The sequence below is a fragment of the Mobula birostris genome, chromosome 4 (genome assembly GCF_030028105.1).
Source record: "Mobula birostris isolate sMobBir1 chromosome 4, sMobBir1.hap1, whole genome shotgun sequence".
In the NCBI taxonomy this organism is placed as follows: Eukaryota; Metazoa; Chordata; class Chondrichthyes; order Myliobatiformes; family Myliobatidae; genus Mobula; species Mobula birostris.
The window spans coordinates 68,607,096-68,631,074 of record NC_092373.1 but is presented as its reverse complement, the minus strand read 5'-3'; the positions used below and the strand labels follow the sequence as shown (position 1 = coordinate 68,631,074).

General features: G+C 38.5%; 1 protein-coding gene across 2 annotated transcripts in view; it reads left to right on the top strand.

Annotated features, from left to right (window-relative positions):
* The window catches only part of pik3cb (phosphatidylinositol-4,5-bisphosphate 3-kinase, catalytic subunit beta), a 181,760-nt gene extending 164,465 nt beyond the window's left edge, over positions 1-17,295 (top strand). For both annotated transcript variants that reach the window (XM_072255503.1, XM_072255504.1), the window contains exons 18-23: positions 3,927-4,005; positions 6,353-6,520; positions 10,083-10,206; positions 11,502-11,647; positions 12,776-12,908; positions 13,469-17,295. In XM_072255503.1, the coding sequence (XP_072111604.1) occupies positions 3,927-4,005; positions 6,353-6,520; positions 10,083-10,206; positions 11,502-11,647; positions 12,776-12,908; positions 13,469-13,606 (788 nt within the window). In that variant the 3' untranslated portion in view covers positions 13,607-17,295. The remainder of the gene's footprint in view (positions 1-3,926; positions 4,006-6,352; positions 6,521-10,082; positions 10,207-11,501; positions 11,648-12,775; positions 12,909-13,468) is intronic.
* Positions 17,296-23,979: the final 6,684 nt, after the last annotated feature.

Genomic DNA, 23,979 nt, shown 5'->3' with positions numbered 1-23,979 from the left:
GTGTGTTTCTGTCTGTCTCTCCCTCTCTTTTCTCTTCTCCCTCTCCCAGCCCTGCCATTTACTTGTGGTTTTTCTTTTGTCTTATTTAATGGGGGTTGGTGATTAGCTGGAATTAATGGGCTGAACAGGCAACAATGCTGTGAAAGATTTTTTTAAAAATCATATAACTGAATTAATATGTTTGGCTCTGTTGTTTGGGAGTAGAATGGAGGTGAAAGAAATAACCGTTAGTTTGTCTGCACATTTTTGGCTTCCTTATCACCACCCACTTCCCCAGGAAAAACTTTGTAATCACTGTTGATAATTTTTTTTGTACTAACACCATATGAAGCAATTTGTCAGTGGATTTTCTGTGGTCACAGTGACATGATGCGCAGAACCTTAAGATCTAAAATCCAGGAATGGAACCAAAATTCTGTGTGGCCTTAGAAACTATATTTTGAAGTCTAAGGAAGCAGGGTTGAACCAGTGTAAAGACACTTTATTTCAACAGATTTGCTGTTGAGGAAGAGAGGGTTGGATCAAAAAAATTGGTATAAATTTTTAACATAAATCTCAGTTTAACCAAGTTTGTCGATCTAAGTTTGAAGTTTTGTAGTGAGTACTGGCAATATCTTGTGTATCACGAAAGAAAGATGAATATCTTGCTTGCTCCAAGTGGCAAAATATTGTCAATGTACCCTTTTCATAAGTTGTATAAATTACTCATCTAGACCCTGTCTAGATGAAGTGAACAAGAGGAAATTTCCTGGAAAAAAAGGAACAAAGCAGAGTCACATTAAATTTGCTTTGCTTATATTAAAGAAATGCTTGATTATTTCTTTGGTAAGGATAACTGCCAGACCTTAGTTACCTCAACCAAAGTTCCTGGTCAAAGGCAAGATGTAGCACATGTTAGAAATATTATTGCTTCATCTGTTCATTCAGCATTGAAACTGCTGGGATTGAAATACGGGGCAGTGGTTGGAAACTATGACGACACTCTTACAGCAGTTTGCCAGTGGAGAAGTGACAAAGGGAAAAGCCTAACCCCACACTGGATTATTTAATGGAAATATTAAGAATGGAATTAGAATACTCAAAACCAATGATATGTAGAGCTTTGAAAGTGTGGCCTTCAACAACCATGTTATGTTTCTCAAAAGTTGGTGAGCATTGTGCTGATGCACACTCATTACCTGACTGGGCTTAAGATATAAGTCAGTTAACAATTTGGTCAGCCATCAAATTTTATCAAGAAAGTCACCTAAGTTTTCTGCAGACATTGTCACTGTAGGGTAGTAAGTAACTTAAGAGTGGCTTAAAAAATGGTCAGAGTATTCAAAGGGCAACATATTGTCCTAACTGTAATTTCCTGGTTATAGAAGAATGTTATAAGAATTTAATTCTTGAGTGCTGTATGGAGAAAAGAATGCCTGAAATACAGATACATACAAGATTTTATTGAGTGAACCAGTTCCCCACTGAGTCTATGAGAAAAGTGCACAATTTACCCTTATTGATGAGCAGAAATGCGTGTTTGGGATGACAGCCAGTACCTCCAAAGACTCTTCCTTCATTTCAGTTAATAAATGATAAATGGCTTAAGGATTTGAATTCATCTTGCTTATTCTATGATTGATTCTAGACTTAAATTGATGCCTTGAAGTGCAGTAGCTCTTGAAAATGGAGTTTACAGCTTGTTTTTTTTTTTACCATTTCCACTGGCAAAGTCCCAGCTTTAATTTTTAAAGTCCAACAGACCAGTCATAAAATTTAAGAACTGTCTGATTCAGTCATGAAAGTTTCTAAAGGACAAGTTCAGTGAAATTGAGAAAATAGAAAGTACTGGTATATACTGTTCAGAGTGAGTGAATTTTAGAGGCTAAATGCTCATCTCACAAATCTCTGGATTGGACCACGTTCATGGATTTATCTTTGGACCGGAATGAATATGCCACAACCGTCACTAACTTCATTAGGACCTGCGTGGATGAGTATATGTACAGGAGGTTCACAGTCTGCTGAAGGCAGGATCTGTGGCTTTCAAGGCAGTCAATTCAGAACTACAAGAAGTCCAGATATGAAGTATGGAAAGCTATTGTGAAAGTGAAAAGGCAATTCTGTGTGAAGTAGAGACAATGAATACGCGACAGCTGTGGCAGGGTTTGCAGGCCATTGCTTCCTATAAAGCAAAATCTAAACTATCAATGGCAGTGGCACTTAACCCCCAATGAGCTGAATGCTTTGAAAGGAAGAACAGAACTTCACTTGGTGAATCCCCAATTCATCCAGTAGTTCTGTGACTCTCTCTTGGAGGCTGATGTCAGAAAATTCTTGAAGAGAGTGCATCTTCGCAAGGTGTCGGACCCCAGTACCTGGCCAGGTACTGAGAAGCTGTGCCAACCAACTGGCTGGATGTTCAAGGACCTCTCCAACCTCTCACTGCTGAGGTTCTCACCTGCTTCAAAGGGGGCAGCAATCATAACTATCACCCTGTAGCACTCACATCTACTGTAATGGAGTGCCTTGAGAGGTTACGGCTAGAATGAACTCTTGTCTGAGCAAGAACCTGGACTCACTGCAATTCGCCGGCCATTGCAACAGGTCTACAGCAGACTCAATCTCATTGGCTTTTCAACTTGTTTTGGAGAACATGGACAGCTGAAAGACAGATGTAAGGTAACTGTTTATCAATTACAGCTTGGTGTTTAACACAAGCATTCCCTCAGCATTAATAATCAAGCTTCAAAACTTGGGCCGCTGTACCTCTCTGTCTGCAACTGGATCCTTGACCTCTTCACTGGGAAGCCTCAGTCTCTGCAAATTGGAAATAACGTCTCCTCTTTGCTGACAATCAACACAGGCACATCTTGAGAATGCATGCTTAGCCCACTGCTCTACTCTCTCTACGATCATGATTATATGACTAAGGACAACTCAAATGCCATCTGTAATTTTGCAGATAACACTACTATTGTCAGTAAAATATCAGGTGGTGATGAGGAGACGTATCCAAGAGAAATAGGTAGGCTTGATTGAGTGGTGTTGCATCAGCTAGCACTCAATATCTACAAGACCAAGGAATTGATTGTGGACTTCGAACAGTGGAAGTTGGAAGAATACTCATCAGAGTTCATTGATGAGCAGCTAAGATGCTGGGTGTCACCACCTTGTCAGTTCTGTCTTGGGCCCAAAACATCTATGCAGTCATGAAGAAGTCTTGCTTAACTTCATTAGGAATTTGAGATTTGGTATGTCACCACACACTCTTGAGAATTTTTATATTATTGTAGTCAAGAGCATTCTGACTGGTTGTGTCACAGCCTGGTAGTGAGGCTCACAAGGCTGTAGAGTCAGCCAGCTCCATCACGGTCACAACTCTCCCCACCACTGAGGAGATCTTCCAGAGGCAGTGCCTCATGAAGGTGGTATCTATATAACCATGGGACTTCATCATCCAGGACAAACTCTGTTCTTGTTATTACCATCAGAGAGGAGGAACAGGAGTCTGAAGACTTGTACTCAAGGATTTAGAAACCGCTTCTTGCCCCCCCCCCCCATCAGGTTTCTGAATGGTCAATGAACCCTTTACGACCGCATTATTCCACTTCTTTTGCACTGTTCATTTATTTTGTAATTTTATGTATATGCACTGCATTGCTGCTGCAAAACAATAAATTTAATGTCATATAAGGTAGTAATAACAATAAATCTTGACATAACATATTCATTGTCGCCCAACATTCGTGATTTTGCTGTTATTATTGGAGCATGTTGGGGCAGTAGTAGGATGTGCTTGTTTATAATCAAGGTTACCTGTAGTTCATATGACCATGCTGTAAAACAGAAAATAAAAGTTCATAGTGCCATGCATTTTACACAGAGAATTTTGAAAAATCATAGTAGTCCACGGACCTTTGTTATTTCATTCCTTGTGTTTTCAGACTTGCGACAAGACATGCTGGCTCTGCAGATTCTGCACTTGATGGACATGCTCTGGAAGGAGGCAGGCTTAGACCTCAGGTAGGCCTCCCACAGTTTACTTCCTTCAGCTGCCTTTCAACTGGCATAACTTTACAAACCAGACTGTGACAGTGTGTGCATGAACGTTTCTAGTTATTCCATCTGAAAATTTGAAGCATATTGAAAGGAAAACACTGAGCGGAAAAAGGAGACAGATTAGGCCTTAAGGCACAGTTAGCTTAGAAGAGTGCATATGGGCTCATTATGTGGGATCTTAGTCTTTGATGTGTTCACTGAGTTGGAGCGTACTTTTTTCTGAAGTGATGTTACAGCTAGTACGCTAGTGCATTCTTCCAGAATTTAATCCATCCACAACAAAGCAGTCTTGACTATTGTTGATTTCATAGTTTTTTTCTTGAGTGGTGAAATAATTAAAAAGCAATAGAATAACGATTTAAAAGTTTTTTTTAAAAGTTACACAGTTCACGTATCACTTTGGCTCTATAGCCTGTTTGTGGTCTGAAATGTAGGCTTTAGAGACAATGAAGAATAGGCCTGTTTAATGCAAAAGACAAATTTGGATGCAGCTTGTGTTACAAATTTCAGTAATACTACGTAATAGCACTGCAAAGGGAAACATCAGTAAATCATTTTAGAATCCACTTAAAGGAAGGAAAAAAGACATCTTATTGGCAAGAATTACTTGTAGATCTGTCAGTCATTTATACCAAATCTACAAAAATTCAGCAATCAAATTGTTGATAAAAAGGAGCAGGATGAGATGAACTACACCCTGAAGACATGTCCTCGTCTTGACTCCTGTCAAGCTGCCTTTCTAACCAGGATGTTTTTTCCCCTTGTGTCAACCTCATTGACCTCTGGGTCCGAATAACCTTTCATCACAGTTTGCTTTTCGAGGAGAAGTGGTTGGAGGTGTGCCCAGTAAGGAGGATAAGTTGAAATACTCTGGAATGGTACCAGTGTACCCTTTGAACCTATTGTACATATGGGGTTCAAATGTTATAGGATGATAAGATGAGCAGCATTTCCCTCTTTCAATATTACAGGCAGTAATTGGCAAAATAGCTTTATTAATTTTTCTTATCCACTCCCCAATCTCCCACAACAAAATGGACTATTTCTGGAACAGGGTGCTTTTGTTCATTTTCCTTAGTGACTATTTAGTTTACCCTTGAGCACAGTTTAATTCCAGGCAATTATTTTAGAATATGTATAACTCTTTCCCGAAGCAGGCTGTAGAACAGGGAAATAAGAGAAGTAAAGTGAATCTGGAGTATTGTTTTTATCAACTAATGCAAATTCCCTATTCAGTTTTGAGCAATTTACTGCAAAATGTGTAGAAAATGTACTCCACAGCATTGATCTTTTTAAATCCATTAACATGCACATCACTTAAGACAGACACTCGGGTTTTAAGGCACCCTAGCTATTGTTGTTTCACCTTCATTTCAGACACCAGCGATATATTTCCTTTCTAAGCAGGCGCATTAAACTTGTTAAAACATCAGCAGCTGTATGTAAACTGTGTTAACCAAATAAGTATTTGAAAATCCACGTTTTAATTGTTTTTGTTTTGCTCTAAACTGGAAGAAGCCACAAAATTACTTCTGCCAGAATATCTAGAGGAAAAAGTAGACAATCCTTTCAGCATCTGGAATCTGTAGACTTTCTTGGCCCTACTGAGATTTTTAATTCTGAATGAATGTGTGGAAACAATATAGCACCATCTGCTGGTCTTCTGTGAAAATCTACTAAAATTCTGAATTTAGCCAAATTCCAGAGAAAATATTTCTTTTATTGATGAGTTTTTTAAAATATAAGAACATCTGCATAGAAGCAAATCAAGAAGTACCATGCATGTTTGAAGATGACGGTGATGCTTTGTGTTTAAAGCGCAGCTTCATCACAGTTGTTGTTTGCAAATATCTCATCTTCAGTTTACTTGTTTCTGTACTACACAGTAAACTTGCCTGCTGCTTCACTGCCAGGAGACATCTATCAAGCAGGGTCTCTTCATCAGTGAAAATGCGCTGGTGAGATTCCCACAGCACTGGCCTGTGTGGGATATGCATGTTCTCCCTGTGACCACATGAGCTTTCTCTGGTTGCTCCAGTTTTCTCCCCCATCCCAAAGATATGTGGGTTGATAGTTTAATTGACGACTGTAAATTGGCCCCATTGTGAGGTCAAACAGTGCAACATGAGAGTTGATGAGAAATTGGAGAAAATATAAAATGGGAAATGGTGTAGAATTAGCATAAATGGTGCTTGATAATTCACGTGCATGGTGAACTGAAAAATCTGTTTCTGTGCTGTATCTCTGACCTGAAGATAAAATGGCCTCCCCTTATCATCATCATTATAGCCTTTGTGTGTTCTTTTTTCAGAGTTATACCTTATGGCTGCCTAGCAACAGGAGACAAATCTGGTATTATCCAAGTTGTTTCTGCTGCAGAAACAATAGCCAATATCCAGCTAAATAACAGTAATGTTGCTGCTACTGCAGCCTTCAACAAAGATGCTTTGCTGAACTGGTTGAAAGAGAAGAATTCTCCGTAAGTTTTCATTCTTTGCTTGATGTATCCAAGGAACCTTTAGACATTTTGTATGTGTGAATTTTCCCTCTTTCCATACTAATTTGCACCTTCCCTCCCATATAAAGGTCCTTGCTGGGGAATTTCCTGAAAATTATAGTTGTAATGTTTGAGCTCCCCCTGATTTCTCCACAACTCACAAGTCTTGATTTGAGTTACTGTTGAGAGTACTGTCCCGTGGGCTGTCCTTATCTAAATTCCATGCAGGTGCAAGCCAACTGGGTATTAGATTGCGGCAAAGTTGTATGAAAACCTGCCTGGTTTTCTGTTTCCCATCCTGCTGAGTGGCAAGAAGGCCATGTTTGGGAGAGATAAAGAAGATTTTATTTTAAAGGGTAAGAATTTGAATGCTGCTGGTGTCCTAATGGTACTAGGTATCCCTGTATATGCATTAGTGAAGCTGTGCAGTAAGACTTCAGCAGAATACTGAATGGGACAGCACATTTTTCATATGAGGAGAGGTTAATCAGTTGATGTATTTTATTCTAGAGTTAAATGAATGAGGGGAAATTTCGTTGAAAAATCTTGTGCAAGACATTAGTGAGGCTGCACTTGGAGTATTGTGTTTAGTTTTGGTCACCATGCAATCAAAACAATGCCAATAAGCTGGAACAAATGCAAAAAAGGTTTAAAAGAACGTTGGGGCTGGGTTACAGAGAGAGGTTGGTAAGTTAGGTCTTTATTTCTTGGAGCATGGGACAGTGAAGGGTGATCTTATAGATCATGAGGGGCATAGATAGGGTAAAAGCACTCAGCCTTTTTCCCAGGACTGGGGAATCAAGAACTAGAAGACACAGGTATTTAATGGGAATCTGAAGGGCCTTTTCCCACACAGAAGATGATGGGTATGTGGAATGACTTGCCTTAGGAAGAGGCTGAGGCAGGTATATTAACAATATTTAAAAGATAATAGGACAAGTTCCTACATAGGAAAAGCTTAGAGGGATATGTGCATCTGGTTGTCGTGGACCAGTTGGGCTGAAGGCCACCTTCTGTGCTGTATTACTCTCTACTGGGGTTTGATAGGATAAATGGAGGGATGGTGTTTCTCATGGTTTGGGTGTCTAGAATCCAATCTTCTCCTTAACTCAAGTCCGGCAATCCAGGCAGCATCGCTGTGAATCTCCTCTGTACTCTCCCCCAACATAATAGCACACTTTCCAAAGTGGGATGACCAGAACAACAAACAACACTCCAAGTGTGGTCTAAGCAGTGTTTTGTAACGTTACAACATAACGTCCCAACTTATGTATTCTGTGCTCTGATCTATGTAGACAAGCATGCCTTCTTCACTACCCTAACAATCAGAACTATGGACTTAACCCAAGGTCTCGCTGCTCATCAACTTTGTTTAACAACAGACCATTTACTGTACATGCCCTACCCTGATTTGACTTTCCAAACTGCGTTAACCCACACTTTTTGTGATTAAATTCCATCTGCTAACACTTCATCTGTCTGTGATCTGTATTGTATGTAGCTTTAGACAACCCTTGCCCCATCCACTCGTTGTCAGCTGCAAGCTTAACTAGTCTTGCCTCCTACAATCATACTCAAGTAGTTATTATATGTCACAACAAAGTTCCCAGCATTGATCCCTACAGAGCACCTCATGGTCATATATCTGCTTATAGAGCAGAATTGTGTCAAATGCCTTAAAGTCCATTTAGACAAATCTGTTACTCTGTTTTCATCAACCTTAAGTTACCTGGTGATTAGTCAGAAAATAGACGAAGCACTATCTAGTCAGGTAGCATCTGTGCAAAGAGAAGTAGTAACTTCGCTATACATTGCCTTAAGTCAAACTCTTGTCACAATGTTGCATTTATTTAACGTAATATCGGTAAGTGAAATCCTTGTTGCTGTATTCTTCATTTCTCCATGGGTCATTGTTGTTACGTTTTTTGTTTTCCGATGAGGGCAGAGTATTTTATTGCTGATGTAAGACCATTGTGGTTAAGGGAGTTTACCAGCTTCTCCCCCAGCCAATTCATGTGGCTCCAGCTATTTTTAAAATAATGGCAGGTTTGTTCTATGGCCAATTACCACAGTCTGTGTGCAGTTAACATGCACAAAGCTAAATTAAAATTATTAACTTTCAGGAATTCAGAGTAGACAAGAGCTGTTGTGAAAATATTTTGGATCATCTTATTTTTGGGATTGATTGGATTTCTGCCTAGAGTTCTAAAGAAATTCTCGTGCACATCTGAGAAAAATAACTACAGCCATTGGAAGGAGTTAATACAGATCCTTTTGACAAATCTATTCATTCCATCCATGTCAAATTGTGACTCACATGGATTGCAGTAATATTTTCCACAAATGGATGCCTAACTAGCAGTTATACTGAACATTGTGTCCGTGGATAAAGCAGAATAATTGCTGAAATGTACAGGAAAGTTCTTGCTGCTATAATTATTTGTAAGGACTGCTATTTCTTTATGTCAGATCTTTGTGGATTTGCCTCAGTTTATTCGCAAAGAAAACCATTAAATTGATTGTATTGTAATAGGTAATGCATGGATGATGTGACAGTGTAATATCTGAATTCCAAGTCCAGGAACATTCAACATATTAGCAATAGTAATTAACCAGCAACAGCAACAGTCACAAAGTTATTGAATTGTCATAGCAAGGTATTTGGTTCATTTGCGCCCCTTAGACAAGGAAATCTGTTGACCCCAGTCAAGTACTTTGTATCTCCAAAGGCAATATGATTGATTTTCAACTTCAAAGTAGCCCACTGTGCTGGTCAAGGCTAAAATTTGCTTCCACAAATCAAAAATCAAATTTGGGTGGACTACCTGGCGTCGATCTGGGCACCAGGCAAGACTAATATCAACCCAGCTCATACAGTCCTGCAGAATTCTCCTCTCCAACTGCTGGAGATCTGTGCAAGATGCAAGTCAGTTAACAATGCAGCATTATTGTAAACAAAAATTCACACCTAGACGCAGGCCACAGGTTACTGTCCTATTAGTAGTCTCGGGCAAGGATGCAGTATCCGGTCAAGAAGGAGTGATCCTCCATATTGATTCCAGACCTTGTGAAGTCTTCTGCATCACGGCAAGCTTAGACAGGAAAATTCACTGTTGATTGTCCTCCCTCAGCAGATGAATCTGTATAACTCCCTGTTGAATGGTAATTGGAAGCAGCTTTTGAGAGCTTTGGGATGGGTGGATCAACTCAATTGCCTAATCCTCAAGGAAGGAATTGGTGGATTTGAATTCCAGCAAACAGTAAGAGCCAAAAAGGGGGGTGGAGAAAGAAAGTACTTGCCATGGCTGATCTGACCTTTATCAATGCATATATTTATTACATTACTTTTAAAAATGACAGCTGTTCAGGTTACAAAAAGTGAATATTTACCCTCTTCATAGTTGTTGCCAGGCTCACTGTGTTGTCCCATTCACTTCTATTTTCTGAAAGCTAAAACAATTGTACCATACTTATTATCAGTGCTTTACCAAAGACCAATGGAAAGCATTAAGTGATTTTTTTTTCCCCTCCTTTTTAACCACAGGGATGCCCTTGAGCGAGCAATTGAGGAGTTTACTCTGTCGTGTGCTGGCTACTGTGTAGCAACCTATGTACTAGGGATTGGGGACAGACACAGTGACAACATTATGGTCCGAGAATCTGGTCAGGTATGATGCTATGGCAGTTGTAAAGCTGTGACTTGGGGGTGGGGCAGAGGAGGAAAACATTAACATTAATCTCAAACAATTTTATTCAAGTTTTAAATGATCAGCTGCTTATCTCGAAACTGTGTCACCTTGTTCAAAACTTCCCCTACTGAAAACAACAACACTTGCTGTGTCATGCCCCGTTAGAATATTGTATGTCTCAATATAGTCAATCCACATTCTGCCAACCTCCACAGAATACAGACCCAATCTGACTTCATAGGATAATCCCCTCATCCCAGGAATTAGTCTAGTGAATCTCCATTGGACTACCTACAGTACCTCCAGTACTGCTATACCTTTCCTTGGAAGCATGGCCTCACCAGCACCCTCGTAGCAAATCAGTTGTACAAACGTAGTTTTATTGCACTAATAGTAAAGTGATTATTGCCAATAGGAAAGAAATCCAAAGAAGTACCACTTTTAGTGTTAACTTTGTACTTCTGCCCACTAACCATGGGAATGCTGAGATTTGTTTCAGAGCTGTCGTTTATAGTCTACTGTCAGAATTGAAACTATTAATTTTCCATTAGCAAGTAGTCTTGCTTACCTGTGCCCTGAAATTGGTTTCAAATTATGAATGACATATTCCATTGCAACAGGTTTCTTGACAGTAATGCTTCAAATAAATATTCACAGTAACCCATTATACCTCTCAGAGGAGCGGATTGAAAGATACATTGGAGTTAGCACTTAGCACAATGTCTCCTCTTCCAGGATTTAGGGTTGGATATTACTTTAGATCTGGAACTTAATGAAGTCCCAACACATGCACAGCAGGTGAAGTGCAATGATCATTTCCCAAATCCATTTTGACTGTGGATCCCTCTGGGGATGCAGCAGAGGGGCATTTCCCAATGCTTGTCCTGGAGAATAGCATTTTATTTCACAGGCTATAAGAGACCCAGGCAAAGTTTAGGTATTTTACCCTTGTTTTTAAAATGGAGCATTTAGTCATTCTGAAATGCCAGATACATTATGAAACAGTCATTTTCAGGTTTTTCATGGGCAGAGCATATTATACCCTCGCCTGCTCCCAAAGCCAATAGCATTACATGTGGAAAATTCTACCATTATGAGGACTTAATCACAACGGAACTGGCCAGTACTTAATAATAAGTTGATAGCTATGGGTCTGTAAACTGTACTCAATACAAAGTCAGAAGCAAAGTTGGAAACTCAGAGTTAGAAGTAAGTTTTAGTAAGTTACAGTTTTGCAAGAGTGTGATCCTTTTTCTCCTTGCCTCTTTTTAAAGCTCTTTCATATTGACTTTGGCCATATCCTCGGAAATTTCAAATCCAAGTTTGGGATTAAGAGAGAGCGTGTGCCTTTCATTCTTACCCATGACTTCATCCATGTCATACAACAAGGAAAAACTGGAAACACTGAAAAATTTAGCAGGTAAGTAAGTAATCAAATTGATGTTACGTTGTGTTCATGTGAGAATGGAAACTATTCTAGAGCTATTGCTAATAATTTTTATTCAGCATTCTATCAACTGGTATATTCACTTAAATGCACTTCCCTCTTCCAGTTTTTAGTACATTGTCAAGCTGACAATTTTACTATGACTAAGAAACTGCACAATAAACATAGAACATAATCTCACTCCATAGAGAGAGGTAATCGGTTATATGATATAACACTTTAATAACAAAACTTCTATAATTAGATAAATATTGAAGTTAGACACTTCAGAACTTCAGATTTGGCTATCCATTATATATTGATATTGTTAATATTACAATCTATGCATTGACTTACTGAGGTTTACAGTTCACTTTTGCCTTGTCATTTATTTCTGAGCAATTCAGAGCAACCACACTGATGACCATTGGAAATATACCCTTGAGATTGACGGGTGTAAATTTGACTTCACTGGTGCTAGCATAAAATTCCTAGTGTTGTTCCTCCAGAGGAACAGCACTAAGGAAAGGCTAAACACTTCAGAGAAGCAGTGGGCAGATGTGTGAGCTTCAAGATTAATACTGGTTTGGACCAGAAATTGGTAGCTCAGTCTCTGTTTCAAAAGGCATTGTCAAGAAATGCAGCGAGTGCAACAATTGATGTCACGGTAAACACACTTAACATGACGCCGTGGAAAGTGTCAATAATCAAAACTTTTTAAGTAATTTGACCATAATTTTGCAGTGTTTCATAAATGATGACAGAACTCTGGTTTACTGGCCCAGAGCTTAATTTTTCTGAAATATTCTACCCAGAAAAACATTCTTCCTCATAATGGATTAGTATTTCTTAAATCAGTTTTAAAATTTTTTCACGTTTTGCTGCAGTTGAAACTAACATTTATATTCAACATTAATGAAAAAAAATCAGAAATAATTTTAAAATTGCTATTATTTCTTATGAGGTCATTAGCTTGAAGGGCTGTGTCAAAAATCATAATACCCTGAAAGGGAGAAGAGAGCTAATTTAACACAAAGCAATTGGTTGCAAAATATACACTGATGTATCATATAAGCTACAACTTTCAGAACATTGAGATGTGAAATATGCTATTTTTCAAAGGTTTCGTCAGTGCTGTGAAGAGGCATATTTAATTCTACGCAAGAATGGAAACTTGTTCATAACACTGTTTGCGCTCATGTTGACAGCAGGACTACCTGAGCTTGGCTCTATCAAAGACATCCAGTATCTCAAGGTAAAACCATATTTCCACATGCCCCTATTCACTCACCCCTGCAATCCTCCTCAATTGCCACCTGTCAGGGAGGAAAACAAATACCATGTACTCCAGTTGCACTGGATTTCTTCAGCCATGAGTTGACATCTATCCATTTCTTTAATTTGGGGTTTTTGAAAGTATACTTTCATAGCACGATAGCATAAAGGTTAACACCAAACAGGGTTCGATTCCCACTACTATCTTTAAAGAGTTTGCACATTCTCCCTGTGACTGCGTTGGTTTCTTCCAGTTGCTCTGGTTTTCTCCCATATTCTGAAGGTGCACAGATGGAGTTAGTGAGTTGTGGGTATGCTATGTTGACACCAGAATCTTGAGAACCCTTGTGGCTTGCAGCCAGCACAGCATTAGGATTGTGGTGGTCGTTGACTCAAAACAGCGTATTTCACTCTATGTTTTGATGTACATGTGACAAATAAAGCTAATCTAACCTAAAGTCAGTAGTCCTTTAAAATTCATTTTTAAATTGTGTTGCTGTTCCTGCAAAGGTTTTACTGATTCCCTCCTATTGTCACCAGGACTCGCTGGCTTTAGGAAAAAGTGACGAGGAAGCATTGAAGCAGTTTCGACAAAAGTTTGATGAGGCCCTTCGCGAAAGCTGGACAACTAAAGTGAACTGGATGGCTCACATTGTGGCCAAAGATGGGCGGTCCTAGCAGAAATGAAAATGTTACAGGCTGTTAAATTAGTGAACATCTGACTTCTGGCTCAAATTACAGGAGAATTCCCAGTTGCTGCACTTCATGCCTTCCAGCACAATTAGAACATTGCCTAACATTGCAGGACCTTGTTGACTTTGCACACTGCAGGCTACTGGTTGCTTCATTTTTGGGCTTTTATTGGCATGGTACTAGTGTAAGAGGTGTACATTTTCCAGATGTCAGTGATGACAGATGCACAAACATTGCTACTACTACAGATATTGTACTGGCATTGGTTGTTCTTTTTTGTGTCTATTTATACTAGAATTGTTGTTTTAAAAAAGAAGTTTTACAACTTTTAAAGTTTTATTAAAAATGGTTAAGATGTCATGGCAGGATCCAATGAATGGGAATTGAGTATTTATTATTTTGGAGCATTAGTTTACACCAATCCATACAATTGAACAAGTAATCTGTATCAGTCAATCTCTTCTTGAACAACCAGAGCCAGGTAAATGTTGCTATCATTTAAGTTGAGAAAAACAATTCAATTTAAGCTTGTAACTTTGAAACATGTAGCTTGATGTACAGATTGAGGAAAGAACTGGGTATTTTATACTGAGAACATCTACCCATGACACTATTCTGAAGTTTGTTATTTTATACATGATTTATTAAGGCTGGAAAACCTCTGCTGTGTAACTCAGCACTGAATAAGGAACACATTTAGCAGCAGATTGTCTTTTAACTTTCTAATATATGAAGTCAACTGCTATCTTCAAGAGTGATTCATTTCCTCAAAAGTCTTTTTTTCCTTGATTTACAACGGTTTTTGCTGTTAAGTTTTCACTCTGCCATTTACATGAAAAGGCTAGAGAGTTCAATGGAGTTTTACATGGTGTTTGGATATGTGGTTAGATTTTAAGTCAATGGAAGGCAACTTACTATCTATAATTCAACCAAAGGGTTTAGACATCCCTTGATATCTTTATCATTTTCCAAGTTCAGTTACAGATGAAATGAAGTTTGGTTTGAAGTTCTATTCTGAAGTGTAGCAATCTACCTACCCATGCTATCTGCATACAGGGAGGTATATTCAGCAGAGGTAAGGATTCTGAAAGCACCATTATGAACTTCTCAGATACTTCAGATTGCACGTTCCTAGCATTTGGATTCCATGAGGCTTTGTATATACAGTATTTAGACAACCAAGTGTAAATACCCAGTTAATAAACTAATGATGAATTCCATGATGTGCCAAGTTCACCCACAGCAGTTCTGTTCTCAACTTATATTGGGAAAAACTATTTTGCATGTTTGATAATCCATTTTAGCTCAGATTTTTTGGAAATACTTCATGATTTACATGCACATTGACCCAAATTTACAGATCATTCAATTCAATCCAAATTTAGATGGTTCTGCCTGCCAGCAGCTGTTACTTAGGGCATTACCAATCTTACCTTTTTTTTTATTCATTTAAGATGCAATATCATCACCTTCTATTGATTTGTCTCTCTCCACTGCTGCTTATGGACGATGGAGCATGAATCAAGGAGCGAAAGGAGTTTTGTTGCACTTTCTTGCTCCTGGTGCTGTGCAATACAGTGCAATAGAACGTGTTTGTGGGATGGAAAAAGCCACAGCAGCCACTCGAAGTGTTGTTGAATGAGCTACTCTGGTGTCTTCAATGAATGTATAAGATTGTAATGGTTTTCACTATGAAGCAATTTATCCCCATCTCAAATTTAAGACAAATTAATAGATTTTTATTATGATCAAAGACTTGACATTACTTTGAGTTTCACTTTGTTGAATAATAGTCATTGAGCACAGATTACTCTTTGCAAAATTTTTTGACTCCCAAAACTCCTGCAAAACGAACCATTTCAGTCACCATACTTTACCTTGAAGTGATTTTTATTTGCACAGTTTAACATAAATATTATAAAATAATTAATAACACCCGAGTGTACTTTAGCCAATAAATAATTTAAGTTCCTTAATGGAAGCATACAAAACTGAACTAGCAATCATATCTCTTTTGCAACCTGTAATTGTCATAATTATATACAGACTCATGTCATTACAACCTAGCTCCTTTCATTTTGGACAGCCAAAATCTATTGCATTAGACCTGGATTTTCTTAAAAGCCATCAATAGTAACACATCGAAATCCACCTGTGCCAAGGAATCAACATGTAGCAGTTACCTGAAAAACAAACCAAAACCACTGAGACCCTGTGAAGGATTCAACACTGTGTGATGCTGATGCATTTCCAAATAACTGAGTTCCAAGTTGAGAAAAATATGTTTGATCCTTTATTACAAAACAAGCAAAGATGAGCGATCAAAATTAACAATATTAATAAAATTAAGGATAACAGAATTAAGTGATAGTGAACGTAACAATATGGGCATTCAACAAAAAACTATCCATCCAGGTTTTTCCGTAACTAAACTAAACTAATGGCACAAAAGGTGAATACGTGACTGTACTCATCCTTCTGCCATGACCCAACCTACGTGTCAAATTAACATAGCCCATAATAAAATCACGCAAATACAGACAGAAAATAGATACATGGCTCTTACATTCCAGCCTCTATACGATGATAATTAAACCTACATACTTCAGAACTAGGAGACATGAAATCTTCAAGTATAAACATCTTGACATTTATGCTAACATCCTCCCTCCTCTTCAAGTCGTGTAACAGTCATGTAGGCCAGAGGTCAGCACTTAGCCCAGTACAGACTGATCTTCACCATCACTCTGTCAAGTCAAAGTCATGAAGTCAAACAACCAAAATAAGTTAAACTTCTAGAGCTGTAGCTCCTCAAAACTCTGCCTCCTGATCTTGGTTACCAGTTCATGAATAGTTGAGAAAATGATAAGCAAACATGCAACTGACTGGAAAAAGTAGTGTAGACAGCCCAGTAAGTATTGTGGGAGCAGAAGAGGAAGATCTAATCGTGTTCAGTGTTCTAATGGTTATGCACTGTATCTCTAGGCTCTTTGTATGCCAAGTCTTACAGTGATTGTGAATGTTATTTATTTGTTTTAAATATATATTCGATGTTCCTTTCCACATCTCTACATTTCCCTTCACTTATTGTATCTTTTGAAAGTTCGTGGAGCAGACTGCTCCTTGGCTACTGCCAATGCTGCTTTACCATGGTCCAAGATGTACCTGAGGCAGTGAAGTGTGTATCTATTCGTCTTCCCCACCTTTACAAACAGGTGCTGTTATAACCTTCTGACCAACTGACAGACATCACACTTGCCATCTGACAACTAAAGTGGTTGAATGTCTGAGATTAGGATTTGAGTCAGTAACCCTACTATTGGCGTTAAAAGGGCGCCAGAACCAGTGCAACTTTCCACTTTGTATATAGTTTATTGCTACTACTGATGTAAATAATATGGATTAATGTTTTTTTCATAGGCTTGGACAACACACACTGAATACAGCAAATATTACAGTTTAATTCCAAGTCTTCTCAATATGTACATTAAATAAACAGGAGTATTTCATAGAACTGTGCCTTTTTAAAGTTTGAATGTATTGATGTTACAAAAATGTTTCTGAATTCCTTTCTGGTATGATCATCCAAATGTTACATTTCAGATGGACGAGTGCAATGATGCACATTAACTGGTTGTTAAATGTATATTTTGCTTTTAAATAAACTTTTTTATGGAAAGAAAATGTTCCCTGGTTTCATAATTTCAGAATCAAGTGTAATATCACTGGCATATGTCATGAAATTTGTTGTTTGTGGCAGCAGTACATTGCAATACATAATAAAAACTACAAATTACAACAAATATATATCATAAAATTAAATATGGTGAAAAAAGAGTAGTGAGATAGTGTTCATGAATTCATCGTCCTTTCAGAAATCTGATGGTGGAGGGAAAGAAGCTGTTCCTGAAACATTAAGTGAGTACCCTCCTGCTCCTGTACCACTCACTTGATGGCTGCAATAAAAAGAGGGTGTGTCCTGGGTGAAGATGATTCTTAATGATGGATGTGGCCTTTATGAGAGATCCCCTTTTGAACATGTCCTCTGTGCTCAGAAGGCTGGTGCCCATGATGGAGCTGGCTGAGTTTACAACTTTCTGCAGCTTTTTCCAAGTCTGTGCTGTGGCCCCCTCCATACCAGATGATGGCACAACCAGTTAGAATGCCCTCCATGGTATATCTGGAGAAATTTATGAGTGCCTTATTTGACATACCAATTCTCCTCAAACTCCTAACGAAAAATGGCCACCGTTTATGACATCTTTGTAAATGCATCAATATGTTGGGCCCGGGATAGATCTTCAACGATGTTGACACCCATTAATTTGAAGCTGCTCACCCTTTCCATTGCTAATCCCTCAACTTCCTCTTTCTGAAGTCCACAATCAATTCCTTGGTCTGAAAGACATTATGGTGACCCCACTCAACCAGTTCTTCTGTCTTGCTCCCATGCACCTCCTTGTTACCATCCAAAATTCTGACAATAATTGTGTCATCGGTGTTGTAGCGTGGATGAAATTACCGGAGAGACAGTCAATGGTGGATACAAAGCAGCTTCTTTATTCGACACAACAAGGTACAGCAGGCATCTTAACGGAGAAGCTTTCCGCAGAAAGGTCTGCTAGCTAAATGTGGGCTCGATATTTATATGCTAAACACAAAGGCAATCACAACTTTAAAAAGTTACAGACAATGCTTCCTTTTGAAGCTACATACAACATCACACCTTCGGATTTCATCCTTCTGACGCCAACATGTCTGGGTTGGTATCTACAGCCTTTAGGAATGTACGTTAAGTCTACGATACATTTATTTGGCATTTCCCGTGCTAACATAGAAGACAATTGATATTTATAATGTATATGTGATACTGCCTTCGAAACTACAGTATCAGGTCAAACTACCAGAAGCATCTGGTATTCACACCTTTTAGGAAGCCCATTGTGGTGGGCTCAATCCACAGCCCTTTGTCAAACAGTTAAAATAGAAGTCTGGTGGCCAAAGTCATCTAAGTGTAAACAAATCATCTACCCAGAAAGAAATCCACTCTAACAATCAGCACATTTATTGATATCATTTGAGTTGTGCCTACCCATACAGTCGTGGGTGTAGAGGAGTGGTAGAAGTACATGTCCTTGACGTATGCCAGTGAGACCGAGGAGGAGATGTTATTTCCAATCTGCACTGACTATACTCTCCCGGTGAAGCAGTGAAGGATCCAGTTGCAAAGGGAGATACAGAGGCCCAGGTTTTGGAGCTTGTTGAAGGTATGATTGCATTGAATGCTGAGCTTTAATCAATAAGCACCAGCCTAACGTAGGTTGAACTGGTGAGATTGTATCTGCTGTAAACCTACCGTGGTGATGGTCAAATTGCATTGGACCTGAATGAAGTAACACTGCATTGTTTGCTAAACCAAAGGGAATCAATTCCACACACCGTAGAGGAAGATCTATAACTCTACTGTCATCATCAGCATCAGGTGCCATGCCCCAGTTTGAGCTTTGACTGCCATGGCCCACACACTCCTGTTTCGGGTCAAGTGGATCAATTCACTGGTATTCATTTCCAGTTCTCTGGCTGCTGTCTCCATCATCATTTGTCTTTGCCTTCCATTTGCTTTCTTCCCTTCAATCTTTCCCATAATTACCGTGCATTCTAACCCCTCTTTCCTAATCACTTGTCCAATGAAATTACATTGCCTTTTCATGATCTCATACATTATTTCTCTTTTTGTGCTTGCTTTGTTCATGATATCCTCATTAGATATTTGTTTCATCCATGATATTCTTTGTATCCTCCTCAAAAACCACATCTCTGCTGCTACAATTCATTTCCTCATGTTACTAGATATTGTCCAACATTCTGAGCCATATAACATAATTGGATAAACGTAACATTTCAGTACTCTGAGGCGGGTTGTCATGCCTGGTTTAGTATCGGTCAGTATACTCTTCATTCTAGTAAAGGTACACTACTATAAGCTTATTTGACTGATGAAGAGCAGGTATTGAGAGGAAAGGGTTTGGGGGAAAGAGGGCGTTCCTAGTTTGCCCTCTTGCTTAATAACACAAAGATAATGGCTGCTACTTGGAAAGAAAATTCAGCAAATGGGCATTTAACACATTTGAAATTTTGATAAATTATAATTTTAGAATGATAAAAATAAAAAATTCACCCCTTTGGCCAATTCGTCTTTGCATTGTGTGTTTTTGTTGATAATACATTGTTTTCTAGTTTAGAGAAATGCAAACAATTTTTTAGAGTTAGTAAAAATTCAAATCAATTGCACTTATTCATTTGTATAAAGACCAACCTACTTAAATTGGAACAAAATATAATGATCTGTATTAATGCTAAAGCTCCATGGTAACTCCAGATAACACTGCACATCAGCTATAGCGTGCATCCCCGTGTGCTCCAAGCATCTTGCTGCACAACTGGCCTTGATCCTTGCTACTTATTAGTTATGCAAATGTCTACAAAGTTCCATAATTAAGCCTGCACACTAATTATGGCACAGGCGAGGAAACACTAATATGACTGATGCACACACCTCTCAAAAGCCACAGAGATCTCAAAGCACTTGTCCTCATGAAGAGCACACATTCACGTTTAACAATATTACTGAAGCACATCTACAGCTGAAGTCAGAAGTTTACATACACCTTAGCCAAATACATTTAAACTCAGTTTTTCACAATTCCTGACATTTAATCCCAGAAAACATACCCTGTCTTAGGTCAGTTAGGATCATTATTTTAAGAATGGGAAATGTCAAAATAATAGTAGAGAGAATAATTTATTTCAGATTTTATTTCTTTCATCATTTTCCCAGTGAGTCAGAAGTTTACATACACTTTGTTGGTATTTGGTGGCATTGCCTTTAAATTGTTTAACTTAGGTCAAATGTTTTGGGTAGCCTTCCACAAGCTTCTCACAGTAAGTTGCTGGAATTTTGTTCCATTCCTCCAGACAGAACTGGTGTAACTGAGTCAGGTTTGTAGGCCTCCTTGCTCGCACACACTTTTTCAGTTCTGCCCACAAATTTTCTATCAGATTGAGGTCAAAAAATGATGTCAAGTCTAGTTCATCCTTGGGAGCAATTTCCAAACGCCTGAAGGTACCACATTCATCTGTACAAACAATAGTACGCAAGTATAAACACCATGGGACCACGCAGCTGTCATACCGCTCAGGAAGGAGACGCATTCTGTCTCCTAGAGATGAACGTCATTTGGTGCGAAAAGAGCAAATCAATCCCAGAACAACAGCAAAGGTCCTTGTAAAGATGCTGGAGGAAACAGGTAGATAAGTATCTATATCCACAGTAAAACGAGTCCTATATCGACATAACCTGAAAGACTGCTCAGCAAGGAAGAAGCCACTGCTCCAAAACTGCCATAAAAAAGGCAGACTACAGTTTGCAAGTGCATATGGGGACAAAGATCTTACTTTTCAGAGAAACGTCCTCTGGTCTGATGAAACAAAAATTGAACTGTTTGGCCATAATGACCATCGTTATGTTTGGAGAAAAAAGGGTGAGGCTTGCAAGCCAAAGAACACCATCTCAACCGTGAAGCATGGAGGTGGCAGCAGCATGTTGTGGAGGTGCTTTGCTGCAGGAGGGACTGGTGCACTTCGCAAAATAGATAGCATCATGAGGAAGGAAAATTACGTGGATATATTGAAGCAACATCTCAAGACATCAGCCAGGAAGTTAAAGCTTGGTCGCAAATGGGTCTTCCAAATGGACAATGACCTCAAGCATTGTTATGGCAAAATTGCTTAAATACAACAAAGTCAAGGTATTGGAGTGGTCATCACAAAGTCCTGACCTCAATCCGACAGAAAATTTGTGGGCAGAACTGAAAAAGCGTGTGCGAGCAAGGAGGCCTACAAACATGACTCAGTTACACCAGTTCTGTCTGGACGAATGGAACAAAATTCCAACAACTTACTGTGAGAAGCTTGTGGAAAGCTACCCAAAATGTTTGACCCAAGTTAAACAATTTAAAGGCAATGCTACCAGATACTAACAAAGTGTATGTAAACTTCTGACCTACTAGGAAAGTGATGAAAGAAATAAAAGCTGAAATAAATCATTCTCTCTACTATTATTCTGACATTTCCCATTCTTAAAATAAAGTAGTGATCCTAATTGACCTAAGACCAGGAATGTTTTCTAGGATTAAATGTCAGGAATTGTGAAAAACTGAGTTTAAATATATTTGGCTATGGTGTATGTAAACTTCTGACTTCAACTGTATTCCTAAACAGAATTAAATTCTGTGGTTATTAACTGTAATTATTCAACACATATCCAAAAAATAGGTTTTTATAAGGGTTTAATTTTTAAAATTTTTCCAAACACTTTTAAACTGATATCTAAAATTATACATGTAGTAATTTGATGAATGACCATTTTTTAAAGCTCATATTTTAGAAGGGAACATAATTCCAATTGACAGTAATTTTACATCCAGCATCAAAAATGTATTTTTCTTCTTGCTTAATACTTAAAATTACTGTATTGAATTCTGCTCGTCCGTATTACATTGTGCACAAAAACACAGAAAAACACCTAAGTAGCAGAACCAAGCCACAAGACTCCAAGCCTGCTCTGTCCTTTAGTCATATCTGATCTTTGTCATCAAACCTAATTTCCTACACAACCCCATAATTTCCCTACAGATCAAAAATTAGTGTCAAACGTATTGACTCAGCACCCACAGCTTTCTACAATAGAGTGCCCCAAAAATTTACGGCCTTCTTGATGTTAAAACACATGGTTTCCCTAAATTGAGAGGTACCATGTGAAACAACCCCACATCACCAACTCCAACCTCTAATATACTGTAGTTCTACGACCCAGATATTCAAAGTGTGGATTAAATAACTGCAGATTTGACATTTCTAACATAACAAGATAGATAAGATGAAATTAGGAAGCAGAATTTATAAAACATTTTTTGTGATCTTAAAATTACATCTGATGTTCTCTGAAATCTAGTATGCAGTGGGAAGGGAGGGAATCAAAACACTCTCTCAAATAATCAAGGTTTAATGAAGGATTGAAATATTGGCCAGGACACGTCTTAGAATTATTGCCACAACTACTCAGAAGGACAAAATCAGTCTTAATATCTTAAAAGAAGGTAGCTCTTCCAAATCCACACCCTCCTGTCATGGAATCACATCGTCACGCCACAGATAAGAATTACAAATGAGCAAACTTAGCTAGATGTAAGCTTCCAATGTATTAAAACTGCAAGCACCATGCACATGATTATTAAAAACAGCTGCACATGTTACAATTCCTAACTAAGCCACTTTAAGTCAGTTCAGACACCAAAGATCATATGGTTTAATTAGGAATCCAATCCTTAATTTTTTTGGATCAGCCAGTTGATCGTCCTGGGCAATTGATGACAGATTTCTCCTCTTCCAATTCAATGTGCTTTAAGAATAACCTGTCAAATTCAGAAAAATCAGTATTAGAGTTAGAGTCGTGGCAAAATTCAATATTGATATAGGCTTTTTGGCCCATCAAGTCCATGCCAACCAGGTGCCCACCCAGCTAATCCCTATTTCCTGTATTCAGCCCATATCCCTCTAAGCACTGTCTCTCCATCTACCTATCCATGTTCTTTACATGATACTACCTAATCTGCCTGAACCATTTATGGCAGCTCCTTCCCTATACTTACCGCACTCTAGGTAAACAGATTGCTCCCAAGCACCTTTTAAATCTTTCCTATTTCATCCTCTACCTACTGTATGTCACCTAAACTGTTGCCATTCACCTTATCTATGCCTTTTATAATTCTGAACATTTCTATATGGTCACCTCCCATTTTCCTACATTCCAAGGAATGCAATTGTGTTGCTTAAAAGTTACAAGTAAATTCAGTTTATTTACCTCTCCTCTCCAGTCATTTTTATTTAGTTTATTTATTTATTCAATTAGAGATACACCGTGGAATAGGCCCTTCCAGCTGCACCATCCCAGCAATCCCTGACAACCACAGTTTAACCCTAACCTAATCACGGGACAATTTACAATAACCAATTAACCTACACAGTATGTCTTTAGACTGTGAGGAGAAACTGGAGCATCCGGGAATTCCACAGGGTGGACCTATAGAGACTCCTTACAGAGGACGCTGGAATTGAACTCTGAACTCTGACACTTCGAGATGTAATAGCTGTAACTGCTATGCTACCATGGCGCCCACTCAGAAAATACATGAAAGTTATAGCAACAGTTTTATCAAATTCTAATTTATTTCCACTATAGCGGTCCACAATTAAATGCCACAATTGTGACAGCTTTCTTGGATATACATAAAACACAT